Raw genomic sequence first — 13602 nt, 5'->3', positions numbered from 1 at the left:
GTTCAAGCACACTCGCACATGGGCTATGCAACCATACTGGTGTGGACGCGCGCACACACACACACACACAATCACACTATAAAAACTAACAGGAAGACCACCGACTGTTGATTTGGCAAACATCTTGCCAAGCACTTGGCAAGTGCACACAAGAATACTCCCACACATACAGCGTATATACAAACACAGAACCACTCATTACACACACATACACATGCACACAGACATAAACGCACATACACACTCATAAATGCATTTGTACACTCACACCCGCCACATACATACACACACTAAATACACCTGTATTTGACCAAATGCCAAATACCACTTGTATTTGTATTTATACCATATACACAAACACACACAAAACACGTTTTTGTTGGGGTTTTTTTTTAAATTGTCATTTCCATGCAGTATCTTTGATTCAAAATTCATGTCAACATAGCTCGAAAGAAGCTTGACTCATGACATGGTTGCTTACAACAGTCGAGGGCCCTTCTCTGTTCTGCTGGTTCATGACATGCTGTTCCCCTCTCTGTTCACTAGATGGGGTTGCAGTACCAGGTCTGCCTGCCGGCCTGCCGTCTTTCCACGGCTGTGTGCGCAGAGCAACACTCAACCACAGGCCTGCCATGCTGTCCAAACCCCTGGCTGTCCACGGCGCTGTGGGGACACATGGCTGTCCCCACATGTAAATGGACAGACACTCACTCACACATGCAAACACACACACACATGACAGGCAAACATACATGCGGCAAAACACAGCTACATCATAGACATGCATGTGCAAATGCACACATACCACAAAGCATATATTTTTGTACAAATGCATAGGTACACATATTTAAACATACACAAAACTCATATTAATGCCAGGATCAGACTACATGATATTTTTGTCTTTCACGATGGTCACCATGTCAGATTAGGCAATCACAGTGCCATAAATTCTTTACCGTGTCTTGGCCGGGAGACTGCCGACACTACACGTATGACCCCGACCAATCATCGTATGCTGCCTTTCATGATCTTGTGTAAGTTTATAGGTCGTCGGGGAGGAGGGTCAAGAAATTGTAAATCATGGCTACACAAGCGCTATATGTGATGTTAGCAGTCTTGTGTTCCGAAAAGAAAAAACGATTGTGGACGCCGTTGCTGCTAGTGCTACTGGGGAATGCGAACCTAGCATAGCTTAATTAGCTACTCACCGGGTTACTGAGGTGCCTCCGCTATTTCTCGCCCCAACATTTAGCTTCTTTTTTTTTTCTTTTTTTTTTTGAGGTTGAGGTTTGAGGTTTTTGAGGTTGTTTTTTTTTTTTAGGCATGGTCCTCCCTCGAGAAGACGTTATAAAGGCAGGGATATACAGTTAGGTCCATAAATATTTGGACAGTGACACAATATTTGTAATTTTGCCCCTGTACACCACCACAGTGGATTTGAAATGAAGTAACCAATATGTGATTGAAGTGTGGACTTTCAGCTTTAATTTAAGGGGTTGGACAAAAATATTGCATTAACCGTTCAGGAATTACAGCCAGTTTCATATATGGCCACCCCATTTTCAGAGGATCAAAAGTAATTGGACACTTGACTAACAAGTGGTTTCATGGGCAAGTAAGACCTTTTCCATCGTTAGTCCATGACAAATTAAGCAGATAAAAGGTCTGGAGTTCATTTCAAGTATTTACATGAAGTCCATAGAGGTGTCTATACAAGTGATGGAGGCCATCATTAGGCTGAAAAAGCAAAGGAAATCTATCAGATGGATAGTAAACACTTCAGGAGTGGCCAAATGAACATTTTGGTACATTCTTAAAAAGAAAGAATGCACTGGCAAGCTCAGCAACACCAAAAGGCTTGGAAGACCATGGAGCACATCTACAGTGGATGATCGCAGATTTCTTTCCCTAGTGAAGACAAACACATTCACAGTATCTAGTGAAGTCAGAAACACTCTTGAGAGGTAGGGGTATCCTTGTCCCAAGTCTACAATCAAGAGACGCCTGCATGAAAATAAATACAGAGGGTTTACGACAAGGTGAAAACCACTGGTGTCACTTAAGAACAGGAAGGCCAGATTAGACTGTGTTTAAAAACATCTAAAAACCTACCCAGTTCTGGAACAAGGTTCTTTGGACAGATGAAGCAGTGATTAACTTGTACCAGAAGGATGGGAAGAGGAAAAGTGTGGAGAAAAAAAGGAACAGCTCATGATTCTCAGCATACCATATCATCCGTCAGACATGGTGGAGGTAGTGTTATGAAATGGGCATATATGGTTGCCAGTGGAACTTGGTCATTGGTGTTTATTGATGATTTGACTACTGACAGAAGTAGCAGGATGGATTGTGATGTTTATAAGAATATGCCATTTGTTCAGATTTAGCCAAAGATTTAGCCAAATGTCACAAAACTGAGAGGACGGCACGTCACACTGCAGATGGATAATGACACAAAATAAGCTGAGAAAGGAACCCAAGAGTCTCTAAAAGTGGAATATTCATCAGTGAACAAGTCAGTCACCTGACCTCAACCCAAGTGAGCATGCTTTTCACTTGCTGAAAATCCAAACTAATGGTCATAAGACCCACAAACAACCAGCAACTGAAGGCAGCTGCCGTTAAGTCTTGGCAGAGCATTTCAAAGGAGGAAACTCAGAATTTGAAGATGTCAATAGGTTCCAGACTTGAGACAGTCATTGACTGTTAAGGATTTTCCTCCAAACATTAAATATAATTGTTATAATCAAAGTTATGTTTGTTTGTCCAATTACTTTTGAGCCTCTGAAAATGGGGAGACCCTGTATATCCATGGCTGTGATTCCTGAACAGCTAATGCCATATTTTTATCCAACCCCTTAAATTAAAGCTGAAAGTCTACTCTTCAATCACATCTCAAATACTTCATGTCAAATCCACTGTGATGGTGTACAGGGGCAAAATTGCAAATATTGTGTAACTGTCCAGATACTTATGGACCTAACTGTAGTTGCCACTGTTCAACATGAACCTTTCCTCAGTTTCGGTGTTCCACCTGACAGCAGCATCGCTTTCTCTTTGCCATGTTTACATATGTGCGCTAGAGAGCACTCTGTCATTCTGTTGGTCAATTTCAAGGAACATGTTGAACAGGACTCTGTCATTCGATTGGTCAACGTCAAGGAACATGTTGTAGGGGATGTCAGACAAGCCAGGAAAATACAAAAAATACTGACATATGCTAGACTTTTGGTTGGTGTGTCATGGGGGCATCGCAGATGCCACATCGCTGTTCTTTGATTATGTCTCACTACACGGGGCAGACACCCGTTCGTCATTCATAATTGGGCCTGACGCTGGAAATTTGTCGGCAACGTCAAAATGGGGCTGAATTCGTGTAGTCTGATCCCAGCATAAAACTACCCCTCCCCCACCCAAAACACATTTACACACTATCCCCTCTTTTTACCCACTTCAAGACATGCCAGTATTAACACACACACACACACACACACACACACAAACACACAAACACACTAACTCTTATCCTCCCATTCCCCAACTACAAATCACTGGTGGTGGGTGCCGTATGTTATTGTAGCTAATTTAAAATATATATGAATATTTATTTTTAATTTTGCAAAAAATGTATATTTTTTATTTTTTGTTTGTCTTCACAATATTATTGTTTATATTTTGTTTGCTTAGGTTTTGTTTGCTACAGGGTGCTAGGAAAACAGTGATAGCGACCTTAAGAGAGTGATGCACCCATACACATAACAACAGAGAAATACTCGTCGGCCAAATGCTAAACCCTGATATCAAGACAGCCTTGTGTAACATATCAAAGAGCCAAGCAAAGTGACTTGATTTTCTGTCTTTTTCAATGCAATTTAAAGATGGCCGATCTCTGAAATGGAGAACTGAAGTCTACATGTGTGTTCCCAACTTGACACCCTAAAAATTAACACATAAGAAGGGGATTATATCTCACAGGATAAACAAAGAATCAGATTGATTTGAGATATTGGATGATTCACATATAGGTTTGTGATCTGAATTGGTATCAGCAGTAAAAAAAAAAAAAGTGGTATCGGTGCATCTCTACCTGAAGACGTAAAAAATATCTACTGAGTCGGTACACTGTGAATGTCAAGACAGATGAGCAGCATCCTCAGGCAATAGAGTTGGGCGGTTAATGAATAACTGCAATGGGGACTTGGATTGACCTTGTAGGTAAAATGATAAGACTCATCTACACAGGATTTGATATAACTTTGCCCAAAATATAGATTAACATTGTTTAATGTTCCCCTGCATACTTTTATAGAGCCTTGGTGTAAATGACCTTGAGCTCAGTGCAAGTAACCTTAGTAAATGCAGTGATTACCAGATACTTTTATTGATCCATGCAGGGAAATTCTGTTTTCTCCCGCCCCCCCTCCACAGGGAAGTCAGAGGTCAGTATCAACTACAGGCTTCCCTGGTTAAGGAGCAGTCCATCCTGTGAATAAATAATAAACTTAAAATGCAATAGAGGTGCCATAAATCAGAGTCAGGGTTCAAACAGAAGCTGGGTTTGGTTGTTGGAGAATGGCTGTCTGAGTGGAGTGGGGTAATTTTATTGGAAATGGTGGGACTCCACAGTTGGCTATTGAAAAGATGAATCGTCCAAAAACTCCTGCAGGTCAAACCATTTTGCAATATCCCCCACCTGCTTTGCTTCAGAATGTTGCCTGTGAGTTATGGCATTAATATTCATACGATATTCAATCTTGAAAGATATATGGATAAATTAAAAGCATTTTTACTGAACACCTCAGCTGCGTCTGGTAGTTAGTGGTTTCAGCATCCATTTTGACTACACTCAACCGTGTGTTTCAGATCCAGCCATCAAAAAAGCAATTGTAAATTCTTTTTGGACAGGGTTGTTATTTTATCTAGATCTGACTTCTATGTAATGATTCTCTCTTAAATTATATAATAAACTGAGCGTCATAGACCCATTAACCGTATTTCCCAGACTACAAGTCTCACTGGAGTTAAGTCGCACTCAGCAAAAAAACGTGTTGTTATGATATAAAAAACATTTAAGGTACCTCGGTGTATAAGTCGCATGTATATATACTTGTGCAGTATTTTTTCAATTGAGTCACAAGATTAAACAGTGCCATCTAGTGGCCGTAATTGAACTGCAGCGTAGTCATCCTATAAAATTACGTTCTAGCTAGCCAGACGAGTGAAAAAACAACGACTTGCAGTCCGGGAAATACGGTAGTAGAAAATGAGATCCAAACACACCATGTAAAATTATATAGAACTACATATTTTTAAAAAATAATAAAGGTTAATACAGTGTATGTAATTGCATTTAAAGGAGCCTAAACATAAAAAAGATATATTTATATCATAACTAGTCATATGGTAACGTTCAAAGCCCTTAAGCAGCTTTGCTGTTGGTTTATCATTAAAAAAATGATCTAAGGTTGTAATATGTAATTCCCACGTGAATGCTGACCTCTATTGCTCAGCAAAGAACGAACATATCCAAATTAAAAATGTGACTTGGGACCTTCTCAAGAGGGTCTTCAAAAAACATAACTCAGCCAGTCGGCCTGTGTTTCTAACAACCCACAGCCCCTCACAACCTGGGGAGTGGGTTGTTTGCTTTGTTTCAGTCTTTCAGTGACTCCCACTGATATTTATTAGTCAGTATACTTCAGGAAAGCCCCAAAATTACATAGCACCTTTGTCTTGTGATGTGTAGGTTGTCTTCTGAGGGAATGAAGGGCAGGTTTGCCGAAGTTAAGGCTTTCGTTGAGGAAATAGAAAAGATTTTCATACCTTTGTGACTGGGTGAGGTTTTCAAAAAAAATTTTTTTTTTAATCGTCAATTCACCATTGTTCTGCTGAGCAAACAGGCCTCATGTAACTTAGCCTAAAGATCCATTTGGCAAAACCCAAAATCATTGAATTATTTAATGACTACTTAGTACATTTCCATGCACACTGATACAAACAAACCAATCAATGCCTTGCTCTGACTTAAGTCATGTAAATGCCTATATGTTTATCTTAATATTAGGGTAAGGTCAAAATGAAGTAATCACATGATGGAGGCACTAATGTACGTATATGTACATTGGGTCTCGTTTGGATTTTTCAATCTTCATATCAAAGGTCACGTGACGTATTTAATCAGATATTTGTACAATGCAAACGCCAGAGATAATTTCAACGAATCCATGTTTACCCAGGTATTATAAAAACCTTTCTTCCAATGACATTAACACTGTAATTGAAATATTTCATTTGGCTGATTTCTCCCAGTAATCGGGGCATTGGCATGTTGCACACAACCTGCATTTTACTAAATTGATGTTCACTGTAACAGTTACTGTCGATCTTAGCAGGCAATATTTCTCTACCCCATTCCCTTATCTTAGTTTAGTATGCTATTCCTAAGAGGGCTGAGATTGTGTGAAATATAGCTCGTCTCCATTTTAATGTCTCTCACAAGCTTCTCCCACTCCCCTGTCCTGACCTGTTGTAAATGTATCTCTGAATAAAGCCTTCTTTCATAGTAAACTTGGTGCAGTGTTGTTGTTTTTTTTCTAATTTTCAAACCATTTTGTTTGCAACGTTGTTTTTATTTAAGTCACAAAAGGTAAAAAGGTTACTAGTTGTCAGCACTCACTCATTCTTTCAGACTGAATTCATCTGTACTGGAGTTAAAAAAAAAAGACAGAATACAGCAATAAAAACTAAGGCTGGAACCCAATCTAGCCTCTGTTCAATTTCTTTATGAATTCCTCTCTCCTTTACACTTCAATTTCATGGGTAAAGTTAAGATTCTTGTTCTTTTTCACAGGACAGAGTGGAGAAAAACAGAACCAGCAGCAAAATAACCTTGCTCTAACAGATGGGAGTCTGGTCATTCTTCCCAGAATAGCCATGTTGGTGCCACTGTCCTGATCCATGGCAGTTGCTAATTGACATGATTTTATGCCAGCTAGCTTTTACAATGTTTGGAATGTTGCCACAACAACACAATGTCTGTAGTGAGCTGGCTTAACTTTGCCTGATGAGGGCTCGGGGGGGCTCTTGTTGAATGAAGTAGAGAGGAGAACAGGAATCCATAAATTTATTGAGACTTGGCAGAGGTTAGGCGGAGTGAGCTTCTAATCCAGACTCATGTCTTCATCATCTTCCTTCTTCTTATCTTTGGACTCTCCTCCCTTACTACTCTCCATGGCTTTGGCAAATGCCTCCACATCTGACAGAAAGATAAACAGGCCCATTAGTCATAAGCACACAGAGATCTATCCCGTCACTGGCTAGCTCATGTGTGTGTATTTTGCAAAGTGAACAATTGTAATGTATATGTAGTTTTCTGTTGTCAGGCAACGTGACAGTTATCACACTCCCATGCATAGTGATGCTCCTGTTTAGATACATTAGAGCTCTAGTTAAATATGAAATGGATCTGACCCTTCTAATGTGCGGTAGAATACTAGGATCCTTATGTGGAGTAATTCCTGCTGTGGAGTCCTGAGTATCATCAACCTGCACTATCTACTCAGTGTGTATGTGTGTTCTCCCCTGTTGACAGACTAAATTAACATGTAGGGTCTCTCTGTCTATGTAAGTGTTTGGTCTCATCTTGCAATTCTTCTGTGTATGTGCATGCATATATTTAAACTCCTTCTGTATCCTTGGCCTCTGTTGGCAGACTGAACACTTTCTGTCTGAGTGTCTGGTCTTAGTGCATGTGTCTTGTGAAGCAAAGCTTGCAAACACATATGGGCGCGTGTCACCTCCTCTGTTGGCAGCATCCACAGCTTCTGCTGGCAGACCAAACTGGCTCATGAGGGGTCCCAGCTGACCTGATGCTAAGGCACTGCTGAACATACTCATTGCCTGAAAGATGGAGCGAGAGATGAAGTTATTCAAGGTTTGTGTGTAAAGTTCTGCTTGAGGACTGTTTCTGGGCTTTGTGAAGTATAAGTGTGTCCCAGTAAAACAACCATCTCTCCCAATCCTCACAGATTTGTGGTGAGTGTGTTTGTGTCCCTGGTGTCACTATGATGTGTGCATCTTGATTGTGCTATGATTGTTATAGAACTTTGTGTGTCTACCTGCTGGAACTGAGGTGATGTGAGTGTATTCTGGATCTCCTCAGCGCTCTGAGGGAGACTCTCTCCAGATGGGAGGAAGGGCAGCAGTCTCTGCTGGACTTCAGCATTAGACAGAATGGGAGCCATCATCTCTGGAGTACACACACTGGCAAGGTCCACTAAAGGAGATACATAATTAAGGGTTACTACTACATTCTTCTTTGGCATTTTCCACCTTTATTGGATAGTGAAAGTAGAGAGAGACAGGAATGGAAGGGGAGAGAGAGGGGATGACATCCAGCTAAGGGCCTGAGGCGGATTTGAACCCAGGCCGCTGCAGTAAAGACTCAGCCTTATGTGGTACATGCTCTACCAGGTGAGCCACCAGGGCACCCTAAATACTTTAGTCCAAATAATTATTCAGCTAGTTCTTAAGCGAGAACTTGTAAAATTCAACAAATGTATTAATACTGGTGGAGGCCATAAGACGAAATAACTTTTCCCCCCTAGGGGGCGGGGGGGGGTGTTAAAACTATCAATATGGCACTAATGGCCATTTATATAATGCATGTGCCCACCAGGAGATGCACATTTAAGGATAATGGATGGATAAGGATGAGGAAAGAACTAAATTGGCATCATTCCCATGCTTTTGCATTCCCTCTATCCATTTATCTCTCTGCCACTCATCCTATTCCTTCCCTCTCTGTTTTACTCACCCCCCTGTCCCTGTGCAGCAGCCATGGATGGTACATTCATGGTGGCCAGTATGCTCTGTAGGTCACTGAGCTGGATAGGCTGGTTGGGGGCAGGGCTTCCTAAAGAAGCAGGGACCAACGGTGTCTGAGCAGCAGCTAGGAACACAAAATAAGGATTGGTTGGGTGGACATGTTCAGATATACTGTTCACACTGGCTAGGTTTTCATTATCTGCAACCCCATGAAGTAAAAAAAACCCACTGTAGGGTTTTCAGAACAAATCAGTCTAATGATCAGAATGTACAGATGGGAGAGGTATGAACCAAAGGTAATGCAGGTTTCTAATGACACTGACAATGGAAACAAGAACAGGCACCAACCTGGGAACATTGTTACCTTTTGTTATCTATTGTAGTCAGTGCTACACAATGTTTTTACATAGATGTTCTTCTTCCTTTGGTATCATTTTCTGTTATCTGTCTGTTAAGTGGCAATTTGAAAGTATTGCAGTTTTAAATACTGGCTTTCTACATACCAAACAAGTTAAAAACGAGAAATTTGAATTACAAAAATTGCATAGCAGCAGACACTACCACCAACTTAAAAAATTGCCCAGTGAACACGGGCCAATAGCTAAATATTTGTTTATTTTATCAATCATTAACTTACTAGCGAAGGCTCACAATAGATTTGTTTACTTGGGTACCTGGTGTAGAGGGGGCCACCCCAGTAGGGGAGACAGCCGAGGTAGCGGCTGGGGTCACTGGCGTGGTAGGAGCCTGAGTGGAGCTCAGTCTGGGGGCTCCACCTGAGGAAGGAGTGGCTGCTGCTGACTGACTACGGGAACTGAGGTAAGGAGATGAGTGATGATGAGAGTAGAAAAGAAAGGAGGAGGAGGAACAGGATACAGATGAGGAAAGACATGATTAAGAAGTTTTTCTAATAGTAAAATCATGTTTAGTCTTACTACAGTTTGGAACTGATGAGATTAGTATCTGCTTTACATCTGCTACATCTTGGCCTACAGTTGTGTTGTCAGTGTTTCATAAGGAAACTGATTGTGTGAGTTTGTACAGACTTACCTTGAGGAGGAGCTGCTCGTGGCCGCTCCTCCACTGCCAAGGAGACTGGCTAGTCCTGGCCCTGCTAGGGCTCCTAGACCACCTACATACAGAGACAGACAAGTATGAAAGAGTCCCACCTCTATTTAGCTTCAGGATACAGTCAAAAGCATGAACACTGGGAGTGAGCTTAGGCCATCGCTTTTTGTTTTTTCCAGTTATCAGTCATGGAAACAATAGTCATAAAAAAACTTTAGCATATTAAAGCAATATTTGTGTCTTTGGTTATCTCTTGAGCATTTTACTTGGCAGATTGTGATGGCTGTTATGTCTGCTCTATTTTAATCAATAGTTATATCCCATCTGCAACCATTCAATTATCCCACAAGGATCATTTAAGTTTCTTCTAATCCAGTTACTGCACTGTAAATTTGTCATTTACCACTATAGATCCGGTTTCTGTATTAAGAAAGCACATCAGAGTAGGAATACTGAGGATGTGTTTGAGCTATTGAGGGATTTACACCTTTCTGATGACACAGTCCAGGGACATGGCAAAGGAAGCCTTTCTGTGGAGCAACATAAACTCACCCTAAAACAAAGAGTTTTTGGCTTGGAGGACAAATTAAAAAGAAAAAACAACCTCCACCCCATCAAATTTCTCTAGACATCAATTAGAAAAACTTTAGGTAAATAAGAACAACTTGACAGTTTGAATTTAACTACAAAGAAATTACAATAGTGGTAGCAGATCTTGCAACCCAGATGCTCTATGCCCAAAATGGTGCTGCTAATATATAAAATTTTGGGGAGGAACTATTAAAACAAACCATGAGCCCTCTACTAACCAAGTCCACCGAGTCCTGTTGGTCCAATCAATTGCATCAGCTGGTTGTGGCTCATATTTCCCAAAAGGCTTTGCAGACCCCCCTCTCCTCCAACGGCAGACAGCTCAAGGCTTCCACTGCCCCCACTGCCTGGCGCTCCAGGTATGGGAGGGTTGTTCAGGTACTCGTTTACCTTGCGACAGTACTCCTCATCCTTGTCCGTCTTAGGCTCCTAATTAGATGGGAGAAGGAGCAGGCGTAGCAAAAACCAAGTTACAAACACTGACAATACTATTTCCGTGGAAACAGACTCCTAAAATTTCCTCACATAACAGATTCTAGATTCCTTTACATATACTATGAAAAGAATCCTTCCTGATGCAGACAAAGCCATTAGCAAGGAGATGTATCCAAGAAAAGGCTTCAAGAAAAAATGTGTAAACCTAGACTATGTTATACTAACCTCTTTCCTTTTTTCACCCCGCCCTCTCTCCTACCCGCCATCTTACTAGCTTCCATTTCTCCTCATTGACACAGCTAGCACAGCTTGCCTGCATGCTAGCAGACACACAGTCACCATCTCCTCTTGCTCTCTAATTCCCCCCCCCCACGCACCCACCCACACACACACACCTGCATCCAGAAGAACAATCTTTTGGATCCAGCCTTGAACTTAAGGACATAGACCCGTCCAGTGGTGCACTGATTCACCCTCTTGAACTCACAGTCATCAGGAAAGATGATCAGATCCTGGAAACCAAATTATAAACCACAGAACAAGACATGAAGAAAAGATTCCTTTGAGTTTCAAAAAAGTCAAGGCAGTAGCTGTCAACAGCTAAGTAGATTCCATTTAAAACCTATGATAACAGTGATTTAGGGCTGTACAAATGAATGTAAATTGCACCATACACACAACCCCACCCCAAGCAAGAAAGACAAGCAAACTCAATTAGAAAAAGATATCCAGCACATTGGCCATTTCTGAACGCCTTTAGTAAATATCAGTTTGATGCAACCTCTGCATACTTTGCTGAGAACTGTGAGGGCAAGCCAAGTCTTTGGGGGACGATTGTGAGTGAGAGGGTGTCAAGGGCCTTCAAACAACAAAAACACTCTGCCAGCCCTGATATTATTTTTTGGAACCTGGAAATCATGGGGGGTTTGGCTCATTTACTTAGATTTAAAAATATCATACATTTCACCTTTGTGTCGTTTTCCACTGTCATAAATTCATCATGCTTTAGTGAGTGACTGATTGATTGTTAGTCTTCTGTTTTATTGCTACTCATTCTTCACAACTATAATAAAGTAAACATCTAAGGCTCTGTTCACACCTGTAGTTTTTTGGTTTGAAACCAACTGATGACAAAAGATACTGTGTACAATTTGTGATTGTCTACTGAGGATTTATGTTGTCTTTTTTGCAAACGAATCAAGGTTAAACAGACTGAGCAGTAACTAATTTCACTGGCTAGTTTTGGTGAAAGTCTATTCTGCGATGTACTTTAGGACCCCAGGATGCAAAATGATTGATGGCATTTTGCACCAGATTAAAAACACACCAAACATGTGAGGTGTGAACACAGTCTAAGTAATCAACTGGGTAAACCTTAGTACTAATGTTATTATTACCTTTGGGGGCGGGGTTACCTGCACTAAAAAAATTAAAAAAAAACTTGCCCAGATTATGGAACTTTGAAATTCTTTTGACAGATCAATTTACCAAATTGCATATGTTGAGTCAAAAATAAAAAAGGCAAGCTCCTCACATCATCAACATTCCCAGTGGTCCTGTCTTTCCAACAGAAGTGAATGAGGGAGTCGTCTGACTGCTGGATGTACACCATGCCCTTGCGTTTGTCCGGTGTCACAGTGCTCCCCTTCAGGGTCATCTTACCCGCACGGAACTCCACTAGGTACTTGCTGGAAGTTCCTCGAGACCCTGACACCAAACTAGGGAAGAGAGCGCCTGACGACATCTTGGGACGTCTTTATTGACAGGCACAGAAGCAGAAGGAGAGAAGAACGGGGGTCAATGACTTAGCATGTATTTTACCATGTCATAATATCAAGTTACAGGCTACAAGTGACGAAAAACAAGTTATGCTATGAGGTACATTTCCACCGCAACATACCATTTTTAAAATATTACCTAATAGTTTTCATACCTATAGCTTCAATAACAGGTGAATCAAATACCTTTCAACTATTAACAGAAAAATCAGCAAAAAGCAAGAATGAAACGAGTATAAATCAAGTGACGCGCAAAGTCCATCTACATTGTATCAATAAGTTAGATAATGTGCAAATACCATAAATTATTTAAAAATACATAACTTTCCGTACAAAATAGACATTAGCGTGCTAGCCAACTACCTAAAAGTTTAGTCCAACCGTTATCGAGTGTTCTTCCACGTTTCTTAAACCAAGGCTAAACTAATGTGGTATAACTTTGTAACTAACTTAACTTTATAAAAAATTATGTTGGTTTTTTTAACAGGCAACACTTTAAAAAGCCCAGAGCTCTGTGAGCATGACACAGGTTAACTGTTAGCTTAGTTAGCCAACTAGGTAGCTCTATGGAGTTAACAATATCATCATGGTTGACAAAGCTAATAGTAGCCCATGACTTGGCTAAACTGAAAAACGACAGAGCAAACTCCATAAAACAGTGCAGCTGAAAGTAACCAAACATTTGAAATCAACTATCAGAGCACTTTACATTAAAATCACCCACGCTTTCGTTATTGTACAAATACCTGAAGCTTTAGTTAGTCGGTTTATAATCAAGTATGAAGTTTTTTTCTTCTTTACGATGCCCGCTCGATTAACGCACTTCCGTTCCGTAATTTTCTTCTTCTTCGTTGGTTTTTTGTTGATATCGGACGCGCGCAAACTCTCATCGGGAACGAGC

At 40.8% G+C, this 13602-nt stretch overlaps 2 protein-coding genes across 2 annotated transcripts in view; one reads left to right on the top strand and one right to left on the bottom strand.

Moving 5' to 3' along the window:
- lama5 (laminin, alpha 5) overlaps positions 1 to 695 on the top strand; it is a 166069-nt gene extending 165374 nt beyond the window's left edge. The window contains exon 80 of the mRNA XM_056299591.1: positions 547 to 695. Within this exon, the coding sequence (XP_056155566.1) occupies positions 547 to 695 (149 nt within the window). The remainder of the gene's footprint in view (positions 1 to 546) is intronic.
- Positions 696 to 6740: 6045 nt separating this feature from the next.
- Positions 6741 to 13593, bottom strand: adrm1 (ADRM1 26S proteasome ubiquitin receptor). The gene is made up of 10 exons (XM_056275493.1): positions 13448 to 13593; positions 12458 to 12677; positions 11319 to 11435; positions 10707 to 10917; positions 9880 to 9961; positions 9504 to 9643; positions 8819 to 8953; positions 8121 to 8278; positions 7800 to 7902; positions 6741 to 7258 (listed from the first exon to the last, which is right to left on the bottom strand). The coding sequence occupies exons 2-10, from the start codon at positions 12665 to 12667 to the stop codon at positions 7164 to 7166; spliced, it is 1251 nt and encodes a 416-aa protein (XP_056131468.1). The 5' UTR covers positions 12668 to 12677; positions 13448 to 13593; the 3' UTR covers positions 6741 to 7163.
- Between the last annotated feature and the right edge of the window lie 9 nt (positions 13594 to 13602).

The sequence above is a fragment of the Lampris incognitus genome, chromosome 2 (assembly GCF_029633865.1).
Source record: "Lampris incognitus isolate fLamInc1 chromosome 2, fLamInc1.hap2, whole genome shotgun sequence".
NCBI lineage: Eukaryota > Metazoa > Chordata > Actinopteri > Lampriformes > Lampridae > Lampris > Lampris incognitus.
Note: the sequence above shows the minus strand (reverse complement) of the source record. Positions and strands in the feature narration are given on the sequence as shown.

Coding starts and splice junctions, on each gene's coding strand:
- adrm1 (XM_056275493.1), bottom strand. CDS start 12,667: ATGTCGTCAGGCGCTCTCTTCCCTAGTTTGGTGTCAGGGTCTCGAGGA. Junction 11,436..12,457: donor CCACTGGGAATGTTGATGAT/GTGAGGAGCTTG, acceptor TTTGGTTTCCAG/GATCTGATCATCTTTCCTGA. Junction 8,279..8,818: donor TGCTGCACAGGGACAGGGGG/GTGAGTAAAACA, acceptor TATCTCCTTTAG/TGGACCTTGCCAGTGTGTGT.